Raw genomic sequence first — 16707 nt, 5'->3', positions numbered from 1 at the left:
AAATGTGCATATGCTTGTCATTTGTAGGCCAGTGGGTTTGTGCACAGCTTGTTCACTTGTTCCTTTAACCTTTAATTCAGATATCAGTGCTTAAGGTGACCTCTGGTTATAAGACGATGCCAGTGGTGATAAGAATTCATAAATACTTGCTTCTCAGCGGTGCCTTGTGCACTTGCACATACTAATAGGAGATATACACTGCAATCCCTCATTACAACTTATGTACATTTCTCTGCAGTGGATGCGTTAATATTCTAACACCCCCCTTCTTTACAGTTCGTTCTGAGTTGCACTTACTTTTTGAAGAAGTGCCCATTGACCTCAAACTGCTGCCGTAACATGACTTTCCCGCGGTATTCTATGATTAAGGTGTTTGCCGCTAGGTCCCTTGCTGCCCGGACGATCTTGCGATGTTTTTGCACACGGGTGACTCTTCCCAGCTGTAACTGCAAGAACGTAAGACTTAAGACGCTCGGGATAAGTGACGTCAGAGCAAGACAGACTTGAACAAAGACCTAGATACACTAGGATTCGTTAAATCCGGGCAAACACCACATCTTCATGCAATACAGGTTGTACATTTATTTTCCCCCCAGTAAATGCCTTATTCCCAATAATTCACCAACTATATGCCAATTACCTTAACACATTTCCCAGGAATATGGCACTATTTAGAGGTATATAAAAACCCCTTCTTTCCCCTTCTGCAAAAAAACTTTTTTCAAGGTCTGGATGGGAGTAACGAGAGTTATGTATGACTTGCATAACGGGATGTTATTTCCCTGTGTTGACTTAATTTTAGCGAGTCTGGGATTAATATCTTTAAGACTATAAGCAGCTCATTTGCATACCATTTAGAAAAGCCATTACAAATAGCACCATGCTTTTAACGAAAGTAAGCCCTGGCAAACGTCACGTTACTGCGCCTTTGGTAATGGTCGTTGACTTAAGTTAACCATGTTAAATAGAAGTTGTTTTTTGGTGCTTAAAAACAAAGTAGGAAAAGAAGGGCAGGGAGCCGTTAGTCCTTTTTTCCATGTAGTGAAAGAGGGAGTAGGGGGTATGATACTTTTTATTGGAACAACAAATAGTTGATATGTACAAGATTCCAACCTCTCAGGGCCCTTCATCAGGACTAAAAACAAAGTGAAATCTTACTGTATACATTTTTTTTGGTCCCAGTCTTGTACAGTAAGCTATTTATACACTGATGTGATACTCTAGTTTCTGTTCATTATTTCAGTTTATTAGTCAATTTGACAAAAATTACCGTTTCATTGGACAGTTCTAATAAAAACGAATAATTCAAGTGGATCCTATTCCTTTTCATAATCAGAAAATATTGAAATAGAAGGAAGATTATTAAAAACAAGTCGTACCTGCATCTGGGAGCCAACCACTGTGTTATTACAGGTCAGCTCAGTCTTTTTAATGGTTTCAGGAGCTGCTTTGCCCATCAACTCCTTGCTGGAGCGAACATGTCGCTCAAGTAGATTCTGCATGTCGGCACTGTACTGATTGGTGAAGGCTTCTTCGTACTGATCAGTCCACAGCCTGATGCGATTCTCCCAGCCCTCTGTGGTGTTCTCATCCAAGGTGTGAGCTTCTGTAGGAGAATTCTGCAATGGCCCACAGTATGTCAACACAACCAATGGTGGCATCTAATACGCATCATGTTCAATGTCAGGTCGACGCAATGAGCATTTATAAAATGTTACAATAAAAACAGTCTACAGTCCTTTGATAAAGCGCGGTCTGCCGCATGAAATATGTAAGAGCGGACTTCTTGTTGTAATGTGGCAATAAAAGTTTTGTACAGAGAGCGGTCCCGATGCACAATTTTTCCCCCAAAATTTTTTCCCCAAGGCAGCTGCACCGCCTCACAAAGCTTTTTTCCTACAGTCCTGCGATATAAGCCAAGCATTCTGCAAGCAGGAAGTGACACCACTGAGTTAAACAATGGCACCTTGGAGTGTTTTGTCAATTACATGGCTTTTCATGCGGCAAAAACTTTTGTTGGCTCATTGTGAAAATTAGACATTAGCTTTCAAAACCTACATAGTCTCAAAAATATGTCCTTTAAGAAGAAAGTAAATTGTGGTACACAACCGTTAGAACTGCCTAATATTTACAAAGCATCCTTTCTCTTTTACATTGTTCCGGTGCTGCAAGTACCTTCAGTGGTAAAGGGAACATGCCCCATCTTCTAATACACTTAACAAGAATATGCAGGATACCATAAGTTGATAATGCCCAAAAGACCAAAATATTGAACCAGGAACAGCAAGGAAAGCAAAACACAAGATGTTCTTAACCTACCTTCATTCTCAAGGACTTTCGAGAGCCTTCGCGAAACGACTGTAAACAAAATTAGAGAGGCAAATCAAATTAAGGAATGCCTTTGGTGCTTGGCATCAAACAGCATATACATTCTACCTTTGAATCAACAACATTTCAAGGCACAACACTATAATCAGGTTAAATCGGAGGCACAAGTTTTAATACAGATCAACACATTTCCTTTAATTTGACACCAAAGTATTGGAGAAGTCTAAACTGCAGAGTTTATTTCATGGCCTCAAGAGAAAACAACCTTACAGGACTGTGAAGGTACGTGACATGGCGCTCGTTATGATGCGAAGAATACAGAATGTACATCTTTCAAGAAACGTGGACAGCAGAGTGTTAAATGTAATGAAATCATGTACACATTTCAACCCCGTCCATGACAAAGGGGTATACAAAACAGATCAAGTACAACCCATAAAGTAAGGTATGAATCCTAGAACTGGCACTAGCCAAAATCTGGGCCATTACCAGGAATATATTAGTGGCCAATTATTGTCAACTACATTTTAAACATCACAGGGCTGGAGGCTGCAATAAAAAGGTGCAAGATGTAATCTTAGGTGGCTAAAACTAGTACTTTAATTTAACAAAACAAACAAATTCTGGAAAAGGATAATTAACTGAAGAGACATGAACATCTGTTTTACTTGCTTATGGTATGAACCACAATTTGATTCTAGCAATTTACATACAATAACTATTCTTTCTGTTGGAGGATTCCTCACAAGGCCAATAGCTATTAGGGACAATGTCCTGTACCTTTATTTTCTTGGCCTTTGGTGCAGTACGAGCCTTCTCTGTGCTTTTTTTCCTCTTTTTTGGTTTGCTTCTCCGGACTCTGTTGACTGTGAGAGTAATGCTAGTTGGTGTGTGCTGTGTGGCTGTGTAAAGCACAGTGGATGGGGAGAGTTCTTCATCCCAGCTTTCTGTGGCACTGCTTTCCCCTCCTGCAAAGGAGTTAGACGGTTGTGCGTTTTGAGCAAGTCTTAAGGAAATACTTTATGGGCACCAAACAAAATCACTCTTGACAGCTGGGCTATGCCTGTGAATGGGCTGACTCCTGAGTAAGCGGCAACAAGCGATACGCGTGGACTCTGGGAATCGTGAATGAGACCCACTGCAGTCTTTCCCATCCTCCGAGAATACAGTGCTGGCGGAAGCATCACGCAGGACACTGCAGCACACACGGAAGTGGTGAGACTGTAGCTTGCTTACAGCTCGGGAGATCCCGTTTTACAGATTGTATCTGCTTTTGAGTTTTAAAGACACCACTCTGCAAGTGCGCATTCTATTGATGTTATACATTTGATAACACCATTATATCTTCTCTGTATGTCAATAGATACATCTACTGACCAGACCGCACAGATTAAAATTGTCACAGTTTGAGACCTGCTGTTTTTATTTTGGATAATGTGAGTTGTATTACCTCGCTGGCCCCCTACTTTATGTCCATTTTTCTTCTTTTCTCGGCTCCTCATCACACTTCCCTATACTTGGGGGAAAAAAATCTACACTTTGGAAGAACTTTGGAAACTGTTCATTTTGGGGTTGGAGCAGCAGCTTTGTGCACCCCTGATCGTCATTATATTTGCATGTTTTACGTTTTCCTGTTTGGTGGATAGATTCACGTTATTTATTTGCACTATATTATATGTTAAGCATGACAAACGATTAGTTGGAATATCACTTTCTGATAGTTGAATTTTTAGATCACCAAGTCTTACGATTTTATTACGCTTTTAAATCACCAACACTTCCCAATTCTTTAGGAGCGCCTATTGAAACACGTTTTTGATCTATCCCTGTAAAAAGATGGTAACCTGCGCCCTGCATCCTAAAGCAAGCACTGGCTATAAAATATGGCTCCTGGAACACCAGCTCTTACATTATTTTCTATTGATGTGTGGTGCCAGGTCTATTTTTCCCTTGAAGTAAAATAGTATCTGAAGCTTTCTCAGAGTATTCTTTTATGCCATGTACAGTGGGCATGATATGTGATAGACCTCAGAGATATAGAAATGGGCTTTTAAAAATGGAATAAGCAGAAGAGAAACTGTATGAACCGTGTAACTATGTCAACAAAACTGATCCAATAAGATAATCTAAGGCAACCACACACATCTTGATAGCAATTATGTTTTGAAGGTCCAGAGTAATTACTCCCGATACCCACATAGATGCCATCACATAATAAATGTTAATAATGTGACTACCGCAAACGTAGAGGAATGTCACACTGGTTTGCTTACCTGACACATTGTCCTGCTTCCTGCGATTAAGTTGGATCACCTTCGCTCGGTTCACGTTCCTATGGTTTGAAAATAGGGGTGTTATTTACCTGGCGAGCATCTTACGGTATGTACTGCAGGTATGTGCACGCTGTGTACGTGTGACAGTCATTCCCATTGACACGTCACTCAGCGCCTCAACTGTGACACCGTACAGGGTGAGCAGCAGGGTTTAAAAATAACATGGCAAGTGTGTGTCAATGATGTTATCTTCTTTTAAAACAGAGGGGGGTTATCAGAATCAGGGGGCTCAGGAACAGCTGACCCACCTGCATTTCTCGCACTTGATAAGAAACCCGTCCTGGGAGAGGCTGCAGTTACACCAGCTGGGAATCCCCTCTCCCTCCGAAGAACTGTCGCTGTCCCCAGAGTTCTCCTCGTCCTGCGAGTGAATACCATTGAGCTCTGCTCGGGGGATGATGGCCTGGACAGGTGGGGATGCAGGGGGTGTGGGTGGTGGAGGGGCTCCATAATTGTGGTCCTGTAATGTGGGGACTATATTTTAACCCTCATTTACAAGTTTACAATGCATCTTGCATAAAATTAAACAGTGTATAATTTGTTATTTAAAGGCCCACATTTTGTTTTAGTTCAATGTGTGTATTATTAGCACACCTAATCCCAAAAAGATTATAAAAAAGTCTCTAATGGTCCCCGATAGCCACAGCTGCATTCCCTATAGGAGTATAAAATTAGAATGGACAATACATTTAAAAAACAACCTAGTGACAAACAACCTTTAAGATCATGCAAGGAAAAAACAGTACCCATTCCTAAGAAAATACACATGGAAAATGCACTGGTCAACAATATATACAAAAAAAGTAGATACTGTTCAATTTTTTATGCAATTAAAATACCTTCATACTTCCAGCATCTTATAAACTTGCACATATGCATCTCATAAGCAGCAGCAATTTGCCATTTCCTCCTGCACTATGGAGCTCAATGATCATTTGAAACGTAATGAATGTGTGTAAACCCATTTACAGTAGCCATGGTGTTGTCACAGGGGGGGGGGGGGGGGAGGAGGATGACAACATAATGCACCAATTTTGTGGGTAGGTCTATACACCGGTGGCTTTGGTGTCTGGTCAAGGATAAGCATAGTGACACTTGTGGTCTGGCACTGTTCTATTGTAGCATACTCACTGCGTATGGCAGCCCCCGGTAGCTGTGGCTCTGAGTGCCACCATAGCTGTGGCTTGCGTAGACTGTCTTCCCACTGACAGCTGGGCTGGCTTCCACTGATTCAGGGCTGGAAAAGGAAAACTCGTGACTGAAATGGCCAACCTGGTTTAGAATTGAAGGATTACTTTGCTCACAAGTTCTTATCTATAAACTAATAATCACCAGTCTGTTACAAATCCAATTAAAAATACACCATCCAATATCTTCTCCCTCCAACATAAGGTCTAAAAAAAATTAAACTTCAATAAAAGCTAGAGACAGTAGATGGCACTCTGAGGACAGAAAAGATGTTGGTTGGACACAGAGTGAAGGAACCAGAAACCTACTGCAGGACCTCCCCGCAGCAGAAATGTAAACCTTGGGTACTGCTGAAAAACACCTATCTAATGTGAAACGATTGCAAAACACTCATATGAATAGTAAGCAAAGTATTCCGATACGATAAAAACAGGAATAAGGCAAGTATTATAGCCAGGTACAAAAATTCTACACATACAGTTATCACAGTATACTAAAGGGGATTATACAATAAGCCCCAAACCAACCGAGCACAGAAAACTCACACTCGAGATGCCCACTTTAGGGTTTATTAAGTAAGGCAGTCAAAGCTGCAAAAATATTTTAACACACTATACTCCCCTACAATGTGCTTCAGGCTTCCGATGGAAGTAAGGCTGCGCTTATAGTCCTGGCTATGGCGACGCAACATCACCCGTCGCGCTCGTAATAGCTATTCCTGCTTATAGTGCAGGAGATGAGGGGGACCAGGGGGCAAAACTATGACAGCATGTTTTATGATCATTTACTAAAGGGGTTATTGTTGTATTATGATTTGGTTTTAAGTAATCCACAGTTGAACCGTGATAATAGAACAAGCCCCAGAAATTCACCAAATCAGTTGGTTACATTTTGCGACTATTTTGTTTCAATTTTTTTTATTAGGCATTGATACAGCATACATTGTGACAGTTATATCTTAGCCTAATACAGGGTTTTTTTTTTCTTTTACACAGTCTCAACATGCCCCCAGCCATTCTTCTCGGGCCGTAGGGGCACGCGAGGAGGGGGGGGGGGAAGGGAAACAGAAATAGAGAAGGTAGGAGGGGGGGGGGGGGGGGAGTTGGGAAGGGGGGGTTGGGGGGTGTCCCATCCTCCTCAGTGTCCCGTATGGCGGTTTCTTTTGACCTGATCATCCTTAGTTGTGGGGGGGAGTTGGGGCAGGGTTAATTAGCTGGACGTATCAGCCACGGTTCCCATACATTGTAGAAAGAGGCCGTAGTTCTTTTCAAGAAGGCTGAAAGTTGCTCCATGAGCAGTACCTCCTGTATTCTTTTCATGACTGTTTGCTTGGGGGGGGGGGGGGGGGGGGGAGAGACACCTTCTTCCATGAGGCGGCCACCGCACATCTAGCCACCGTGAGAATGAAGGAGATTAATTTCTTAGTTGGGCGGTCAATATTCTCTATTGGCCTGGCCAGCAAGTAGGTCAGCGGATCAATGGGTATGGTGAGGCCTATGACCTCTGTAATTATAGACTGTATGGTTTCCCAGTATTTCTGAATTTCCGGACATGTCCACCAAATGTGAGCCATGTCTCCCTTTTGTCCGCAGCCTCTCCAGCATAGGTCGGAGGCCAGGGGGTAGATTTGATTTATTCTAACTGGGGTAAGAGACCAGCGGAACAGTATTTTATAAATATTTTCCTTGATTGTGGTACAGATGGAAGTTCCTGAGGCTGCTTCCCAAATACTTTCCCAATCCTCTCGGTCTATAACTATGTTCAATTCTGCTGCCCAATGCAGCATGTAGTCATGAGTGGGGGCAACTGTTGCCCTTTCTAGCTCCGCGTAAATTTATGTTATGAGACCTTTTTGATGGGCTGTTTCCCTGCACAGCCGCTCAAAATTAGTGAGAGGGGAAATTCCAATGTTGGGGATAGTGTTTGGATGAAGTGTCTAATTTGCAGGTATTTGAAGACGTTCAGTCCTGCCATTTCATATTTGTTTTGCAATCTTTGGTAACTCAGGAACTGCCCAAAGCTCAGGAGATCGGCAACTGCTCTGATATTTTTAACTGTAAATTGGTCAAATTGTCTAGGCTCACAACCTGGCGGAAATTTGGGATTTCGAATAATTGGGATGAGTTGGGATTTAGGGGTCGTGAGCTTAAATTTAAGTTTGCATTTCGTCCATATCTCCCATGTGTGTTTCATTGGGCCTAATTTGAATTTGCTAGTCTGCATATCTTCCCTGCTCAGGGACCAAAGGCATGCTGGCAGTGAAGGCGTGCCGGCGTATTGCGAGTCTATATCTAGCCAGCAATATTGGCTCGGGTTTGCGTTCCAGACTACTACCTGTCTCAGCTGGGTGGCTTGGTAATATCTCATAATGTCTGGGACTCCCAGACCCCCTCTCGGCAAGCAGAACTGCCCTGGAAATTCTGGGTTTTTTACCCTGCCAAATAAAATGAAAGATCTGTTTTTGTATATTTTTCAGTTCTGAGCCAGGGATGTGAATCGGGAGAGTCTGGAAAAAGTATAACAGTCTGGGGAGTATATTCATTTTGACCGAGATCATTCTCCCGATCCATGATATTTGGTATCCTCCCCATTTATCAAGATCCTGTTTGATTTTCCGGAATAAGGGCGGGGTAATTATGTTGGTACAGGGAGTGGTAGTTCCTCGGTATCTTTACTCCCAAATATTTGATACAAGAGGAACTCCACCGGTAGTTAAAATTTAGTTTGAGGAGTTTCACCTCTGGCAGGTTTAGATCTAACGCGGCAGGTTTAGATCTAACGCTTCAGATTTATCGCTATTAATTTTATAGCCTGATATTTTCCCGAAGTCTTTGACTTCTTTTTGGAGATTGGGGAGGGAAATTTGGGGTTGGGAGAGTGTTAAGATGACATCGTCGCGAATAGATATATCTTGTATTGTTTGTCCTATTTCTACTCCTTGGATGTCCTGATTGTTTCGAATTGTGGACGCCAGGGGCTCTATGGTGAGTGCAAAGAGGAGAGGGGATAGGGGACATCCCTGTCTTGTGCCATTTTTATTATGAAATCTCTGGAGATTGCCCCCTGGTAGTTTTACCATTGCTGACGGATCTTGGTAGAGTCTACGGACCCCTTCTAGGTATGCGTCTTTAAAGCCGAATTTACGCATAGTGTGGTCTAGGAAGAGCCAGTCGATTCTATCAAACGCCTTCTCTGCGTCTAGGCTCAGGAGTATTGCTTTGGTTCCTGTGAGGTTGACATGGTCTATAATATTGATTATCTTCCGAGTGTTGTCCGAGGCTTGCCTGCCCGCGACAAATCCTACTTGGTCTATATGTATAAGTCTCGGTAAGATTGGGTTTAGCCTATTCGCCAGTATTTTGCGACTATTTTGTATGAATCTACCACAACGTTTTTCTTCAAAAAGAAAATGGTTTGCAGAAATGATGCCTACATCTGCTAACCCAGGGGTGTGCAAACTCTTCTCCCTGCACCCTCCCTGTCTGCTCTCACCCCCCTGCTTGCGCAACCCCCTGTACGGCTATGGCATCAAATGACTCCGCAGGGTCATATGAAGTCTCAATGCCATGGCAACCTGACGTCACATGGCTCCACAATGTCATTTGACCCCTGGTTGCCATGGCGACGCATCGCTGGACAGTTAAGGTAAGTAAAGCTACAGAGGCCTCACGTGAGCCCCTCCATATAAATGCCTTCGGTGAAGCGTGGCACCTATGTAACCGCTACGCCCCCCCCCCCCCAGTTTGTGCACCCCCGTGCCAACCGATTCATTAAGACAAAAGATGGGTTGCACTGAAAGTTTCCATTGAAATATCAGTGACCCTGTAATGACAGACGCAAAAGTGCATTGTGCCTCCCCCCCATCTCACCCCGCGTGCCTGTACATCTGCATATTTAACACCCCCTCGGCATGGTGGCCAAATGGGAAGCTGTGACAGATGACATTGCAACTTCCAATTGGCCTGCGCAATGTGGGAGATTGAAACCATTTTGTTACCCCTGGAGTGGACGGTGCCTGCATTAGCTTTGCCGGTATGTATCGCAGGAAGAAGGGGGTCCCCCCTCAGAGATGAAATGAACCTGCTTCAGCCATGGTGTTCCCCCGGTTCAAAATGGCGAGGAGGTAAAAATAAAATAAAATATTGCGCAACGGAAGGAAACTGCTCCCTTAAGGGATGGCCAGCTTTTTCTTGAAGCCTTTTTCTTTTACACAAGACCATTTCATTGTACCATGGAACACCACGCTGACCATGCACAGGATTTAGGGGAGGGCTGGCCAACTACAGTCTTCAAGGGGCCACCAACAGATCAGGGTTTACGGATATTCCTGCTTGAGCACAGGTGGCTCAATGAGTCTTCAACTGAGCCACATGTACTGAAACAGGGATATCTTTAAACCGTGACCTGTTGGTGACCCTTGAGGACTGGAGTTGGCCAGCCCTGGTTTATATAGTTTCCTCCATTCCTTATATTGCAAAATGCACATTGGGACATCCTACTCATCATGCACTATCCGGGCCTGTACTCACTCTGATCCGGCGGCCATGTCGGAGTAGGATGTATCTGGTGTGGTGACTCCCAGAGGAATTGCAATGCTCATGACGTCCGGCACTGCGGTCGGAGGGAATCACGGGGTCGGAATCGCAGCGACTGACCACACCGAGGGCGGGGAGCCGCAGAGCCTCGAGAGACACTTCACGGACATGAGGAGACCTGCGAGAGGGGAACATTTTATGCTGCTGTAAACCTATGTGATAACCCAGGGTGAGAAAAAACCCTTTTTATTTAACTGTCTGAAACACTTGAACTCCTAAAATATACCAATTGGCAACCAATTTGCGACAGTGATGCCAGTTGTGTACCATGTATGGAATAACACTGCAAAGACAAGGATGGAAAGGAGGGGTTCCTGAGATACTTACCAGGAAAGGTGCGGCTTTGTATTTAAATCCCCCCATGTCACATAGGAACAAATTATGTCCTGCGGAAAATGTAAACCATCATTTTGTTTCCCCTGCAGGGGACTGTACCGGGGATACCTTCAGTCGTAAGCATCACATGAACCAGTAGGGTCCTAGTAGCTGAATAGAGAGATTCAGCTAGGAGGATCTCCTGATTCCCATCCATGTGAGGCTTGTAATATAGTGCGTGCATGTGGTGTGGGCGTTTCGTTTGTAGAGGGTAAGCGGTGACGCGCGTGGCTATGCTGTCAGCGCTAGGCCACGCTGTGATTGGTTCATAGCATCAAGTGGCGCGACAGAACAAGAAAATTGTATTTTCGCGCTCTCTCTGGTTTGTCGTGCCATCGCTCACGGCCATACGTACACGAGTCTCGACTGTATCAATGTAATGTAATTGACGCACGCGTGAACAGCGCTCTCTATTACAGGCCTAAAAAAGGAGGGCGGGAAGGGAATGGAACAGTGGTAACTGCACCTTTAATATGTTTATATTTAGAAGACCTAACATGAACATGCAAGGTTATACTTAATAGTAAGGTATAAAGCAACAAGGGTCCTTCTTGGATGAAATGATTGTGAAACATCCGTGCACTCTCACAGGTCTATTCTACATGTGCACTGCAAGAGCAATTGAAACCCCAGATTTCTTCATGTGTGACAGAGCCATTTAAGAATGATAATTTGTTATATGGCTGTGGTCTTTTCACTATCTTATCATACAAGCCAACATTTATATGGGGTGGAGGGGGTCTGTACCTGCAACATCACAATGATAATTACAAATGAGGGAGAACAGGTTTGTACCAGGAAAAGAACATTTTCTAAATTAGCAGGAAGCAAACCGCACATGTAATCAAAGCGGTAAACTGGAATTCGGGTTTCATTGTTCTTTGTAGACATTTTTGATAACCTTTGGTGTGATTAGGCAAGATTCTTTAAAGCTCCGGCCCCACGCAGGAACATGTTGCAACTGCAATACACCCATCTCTCCACCTTTTACCAACTGTTTCATGATAGAAGTTCTGTTTAATGGCTTTCTAAAAATGTAGGCCTGGAAAGTCTAAGAGGGTTATTCATTCAACTGCGATAGTGACGACCAATGGGAATTTCTAGGAGATGGTACCATGAAGTCAAGGGACGTTACCGTTTCCTGACCTGCTCGATTAAAACGAAATGAATAACCCCCGAGAGAAAAGCACAAACAAACAAGGAAATATATGCTGCGTCTAATGCTGACGGAATAAGCAGCAACCGTCTTGAAGATCAGTGCGGAGTTCAAAACAAGAGCACAGAGTATGGCGCAGACCACAAGTGGAGAGCCTACAAAATATACGGTTGTAAATGCCTCCCCCAAAACAGACAATACTAGAAGATTTCACAATGAGGCATGCAACTAGGAAAAATGCCAAAATATAGGGTAAATGGCTTAGGGGGAAAAATAATTTGAGACCATCCAAATGTGACATGGGCTTTTACTTCAGGAGACCAAAGTGTTCTGAAAGTCAGTCTAATCACCCACTTAAGTCACTTCCTATAGCTATATCCCATGTGATTGTGTGAACCAGCTGATCTCACTTCCGGGGGGGGCAATGTTCACATTTTATTCAGGCAAATACCATTCTGTATCAATAAACATTGCATAAATGTAGGTTCTTTGTAGTTTCAGAAGGAAAAACCAATCCTCCTGCCCAACAAGCTATAGAATGTCTGTATCTTAACTTGGTCTATGCTCTGAACATTACTGATTATTTTGTTGATGTTTATGCAGCTTTCGTGTCTGTGGAATTCGAGTGCTGGCCTGACCCCAGAGGCATTATTACATGAGCCCGAAAAACACGGAATCGTTTTCGTTTCTGATGTTGCCAATACTAATGTAGGTGGAGGCCATAGAAGGCTGTTTTTTTTTTTGTATCATTTGAACAGGTTGGTAGGCCCTTTCCCAGACACCAACCAAAATGCTATAACAGCAAGAAAACAGCAAATTAAACATTTTAATACAAAGGGTATGCAACTCTATACAATATAAAATGTTGCATGGGTTGAAGGGATAAAACATAGCCCCAATGGTCATTGGTTACTCCAAAATTGATCTTGTTTTTTGTGCACTGCATATTACGGAGATAACATTTAGGTCTCCTTGAGCATGCACCAAATCACTTGTGCACTCTATTGATTTCCCCTCCCCTCCTTCTGTCCACAGCTGGCATTCTGCAGTATGACTCCCAGCAGTAACAAGGCGAGCACGTCCTAACCTCCCAGCTACTTCTAAATCAATAGTGAGATTTGCAGCACTGCTGTCAGCCTCTGCTAATGGCAGCCAGACTGGGCTGCCTCCTTTATCCTGTCCCCAGGAGGCGCTGCGATTTATCAGACTCCTCAGTGTGGCTGGAGGCGCTATTGACCCCAAATCTTCCCACAGAGGATTTGCTCCATCAGTTCAGCTCAATTAGCCAGAACATTTCATTCCACCCAAAGAAAACAAGATATTTTATGAACACCTACAGGGCCTTCAACACAACTAAGATTTTGAGATGTGGGACCATAGAAAGGGACATGTTTAAAACAAAAGCTACAAAATTACCTTTAGACTGGCCAGTGGCCGTGAGGTCCCAATAATCTCTTTTCACACGGTCCTCTGGAGAGCTGCAGAAAATTCAGAAATGGTAGGTTAGTTATAGCATGAAGACATGTGGATAAACATTACAATTACATGTTTTAGGGACCTTCACTAAAACATGCTTGCTCTGAAAATTGGGTGTGTGAAAGTGTCCGTGCGGAGCATTCTCCAGTCACTAAGCTTCAGAGAAAATTATTTTAACATCCTAATCTCGTCATTTTGGAGAGATCAGAGTTACCGAGCATTAATATGGCCAACTGTGATCATGGGAAGCGTCCCTTGAAATAAAGCATGTAACAATTCTCTCCCTGTCACACCCACTCTCCGTGTATTTTCTGCAACAAGCCAATCGTACTCAAACTGTCTCCAACCACAACTGGTTCTCCAGCAGAGCATAGGTTAAATGCATTCACTGCAGCAGTGTACCTTAGCATGCCTATAAAATGGGATATAAATGAGGGGTGGCAAACTCCAGTCTTCAAGGTCCACCTACAGGTCAGGTTTTAAGGATATCCCTGCTTCAGCATATGTGGCTCAATCAGTGGTCTAGCAATGACAGCCACCTGTGCTGGAGCAGGCATATCCTTAAAACCTGACCTGATGGTGGCCCTTGAGGACTGAAGTTGGCCACCCCTGATATAAATCATATGGGGACTGTCACAACAGTCGCAGAGGAGTTAATGCTTGAAGACAGTGACAGACAGCAGGCGCAGACAATAAATCCATCATCTATAAAGGCACCGTGCAAAAGACAGAAAACATACCCAGATGTGTTTGAGGTGCAGGCAGGGAGAGAAGGTAGATGAGGGAGAAAAGACATAAGATAGATGTGTAATTCTACTGTTCGGTGAGGATAATTAAAACTAATATTGAATGTTCACAACAGTTTCCACCTCTGCTCCATCCTAGGGGGGGAAACAATACATCTCCCCCTGTGCTGGACGTAACAATTTGAGAATTCCCCGTCTCCAGCACTGATGAGGTTAATCACAGCAGACTGATTCGCCACCATGTCTCAAGACATTTTAAAGAAACACTGTTCTGCAGTTCACTTTTTTACCGACAGAATGGACTGCAAAGCAATGCACAATGAGCTCCAAGGACCTCTGGGTATCAAGTGGTTAATGTACTATCAATTCTAGACCTACAGTTCCAAATTCAAGGGACCTTGAGATAAACAATGGCAGGAAAAAATAACTAAGCCATCAACTGAAAAGGGTGCTTAAATGTACAAAAGGAACGTAGCTCGTCACCATGTGATTATGTGGCCTTGCAGAACCCGAAATAAAAAGGTGAGAGCAATGCAGAGATGACATGAAAGGAAAAGTTGCACATGTTCTACCAACGTGCGTGCATGTGTGTGTCTCTATACTTGCGAAAAATGAATACGGATCGATTATTATCGTGAACACTAGATTCAGCTATTTAGGTTTACCGCTTTGTCTAATGATGGCTTCATAATTGCTTTGTAAACAAAAAAGGAACAAAGCTAAGCAAACCATGTTGATGCCTAAATAATGTCTTTAAGTGATCAGATAATTTTCCAAACATAAAAAAAAAAATTATAATATATATTATATATATTAGAGATGTCAACCAGCTAAATGTAACCTATTTAAAACATGCCACTGATCTTTATTCACTTTCTTCCTATGTTGAACCGTTTGTTACGGACCATTTAATTGATTGGGAGTAAATTTAGGCCTATGTCCTTTACTCTTTCCAAAACAAAAGGGCTCTCCAATCTTGTGGAAGTAATTCATTGATTACTACATAGGATCCTTTGTCATGTAAGGATACATTTTAATGAACCAACATGCAAGTTCTTTGTAGACTAAAAGTTTATACAAGGCCAAGAGCCTTTTGAAGCCACCTTTCCCTCCTCCTGGATCTGTATACATGAAGGGGAAAGTTTATCTAGCAACTTCTAAGAAAAACACATTGGTCCATAAAAGCGTATCATTACCTGCAATATAATCTAGCTCCTCCTGTCTCCGCATAGCTACTACAACACTAGAATAACCAATTATCAGGATCAACCAATTCTCCTTTAATCCATTGATCCCTTAAAGAGCCTGCTAGAACATAATTCTTCAGTGGAATTCAGATTTGCTGTACATCTCCCTTTAGTGGACAAGTGGCTGGCTGATGACTATTATACACTTATCAAACAGCGCAAACTTGTATTGCATAGTACACTGGTATTAGCAGTGATCCAATCATCTGTTTGATAGCAGTCATTTCAAGGGTTCAGCCTGTGTAGCGCATTGTACACGGTCATGAGCACTACGGTAGCATTATGGGTACCAATGTCTACCATTCTATTTTCGATAGGAAAAAAAGATGGAATAACTAATGCAATCTTGACTGTATCAACCTTTATTAGATCCCAATAAGTGATGCATTGCAAACTGGATATATAAACATGACAAAGAAAAAATAAATCTGGTATAAGATATATATATATATTTTGTTTTTTAACTCTCTCCATATACCCGGCTATGGAATGAATATGAAAAGTGGTAGTTACTCATTCCAAAGCAGAACGCTCAGTTTGAGGTCACAGGACGAGGAGAGCTTGTCTTTCAGATCAGCTTCCCCACGCACCTAATATGAACCAGTCAAACTAGTAGAAAGATTAGGTCAGTTTTCTGGTAGTTTTGACAGACCAGTTTTTATCTAGCTGAAACTTGATTTTCGTACAGTTGCTGATTGCAATAGTCAGTCTTTACAGTATTATAAGAGGTATGAAAACTCAGATTCAATAACTTGTGTTCTTGTTGTTAACATCAAAAGAGGCGACATCTGCCCTTCATTACAGCAAATACCTAACATTTACGTATACACAGATAATTTACTGGACCATTTTAACTCTTTGGCTAGAAAGTTGGTTTACATTTAATTTTTCTCGTTCCCATTTGGTCAAAATTCTACTTTAAATGTAATATTGCAGGGGTGGCCAAATCCAGTCCTCAATGGCCACCAACGGGTCAGGTTTTCAGGATATTCCTAATTGAGCCGGCTATGCTGAAGGATTGAAGTTGGCCACCCTGTACGACAACTTTACTTCAGGAAACAGAGAACCTAAAAACTGATGGCTGATTAAAGCCCCATGGCTTACCTCGGGCCTGCACAACATACGGCCCGCGGGCCGCATGCGGTCCGTCCGGCCTCTCTGTGCAGCCCATGATGAGATTTAAAAAAATAAATAAAAATAAATAAAAATAAATAAATAAATAAAACTTTTTTTAAAAAAATGGCGGCGATTGCCCGCGGTTCC

At 42.7% G+C, this 16707-nt stretch overlaps 1 protein-coding gene across 3 annotated transcripts in view; it reads right to left on the bottom strand.

The window, feature by feature from the left end:
• The window catches only part of SETD5 (SET domain containing 5), a 76366-nt gene that overhangs the window by 25365 nt on the left and 34294 nt on the right, over positions 1–16707 (bottom strand). For 2 of the 3 annotated variants that reach the window (XM_075574367.1, XM_075574365.1), the window contains exons 2-10: positions 13392–13453; positions 10379–10562; positions 5793–5898; positions 4910–5121; positions 4602–4660; positions 3109–3296; positions 2320–2358; positions 1380–1619; positions 298–446 (exon numbers count right to left, since the gene is read on the bottom strand). In XM_075574367.1, coding sequence (XP_075430482.1) covers positions 298–446; positions 1380–1619; positions 2320–2358; positions 3109–3296; positions 4602–4660; positions 4910–5121; positions 5793–5898; positions 10379–10449 — 1064 coding nt within the window. In that variant the 5' untranslated portion in view covers positions 10450–10562; positions 13392–13453. The remainder of the gene's footprint in view (positions 1–297; positions 447–1379; positions 1620–2319; positions 2359–3108; positions 3297–4601; positions 4661–4909; positions 5122–5792; positions 5899–10378; positions 10563–13391; positions 13454–16707) is intronic. The other variant, XM_075574366.1, reaches the window with a different exon arrangement.

This window comes from Ascaphus truei, chromosome 17, assembly GCF_040206685.1.
Source record: "Ascaphus truei isolate aAscTru1 chromosome 17, aAscTru1.hap1, whole genome shotgun sequence".
Classification (NCBI taxonomy): Eukaryota; Metazoa; Chordata; class Amphibia; order Anura; family Ascaphidae; genus Ascaphus; species Ascaphus truei.
The sequence above is the reverse complement of the archived record's forward strand: the minus strand, read 5'-3'. Positions and strand labels throughout refer to the sequence as shown.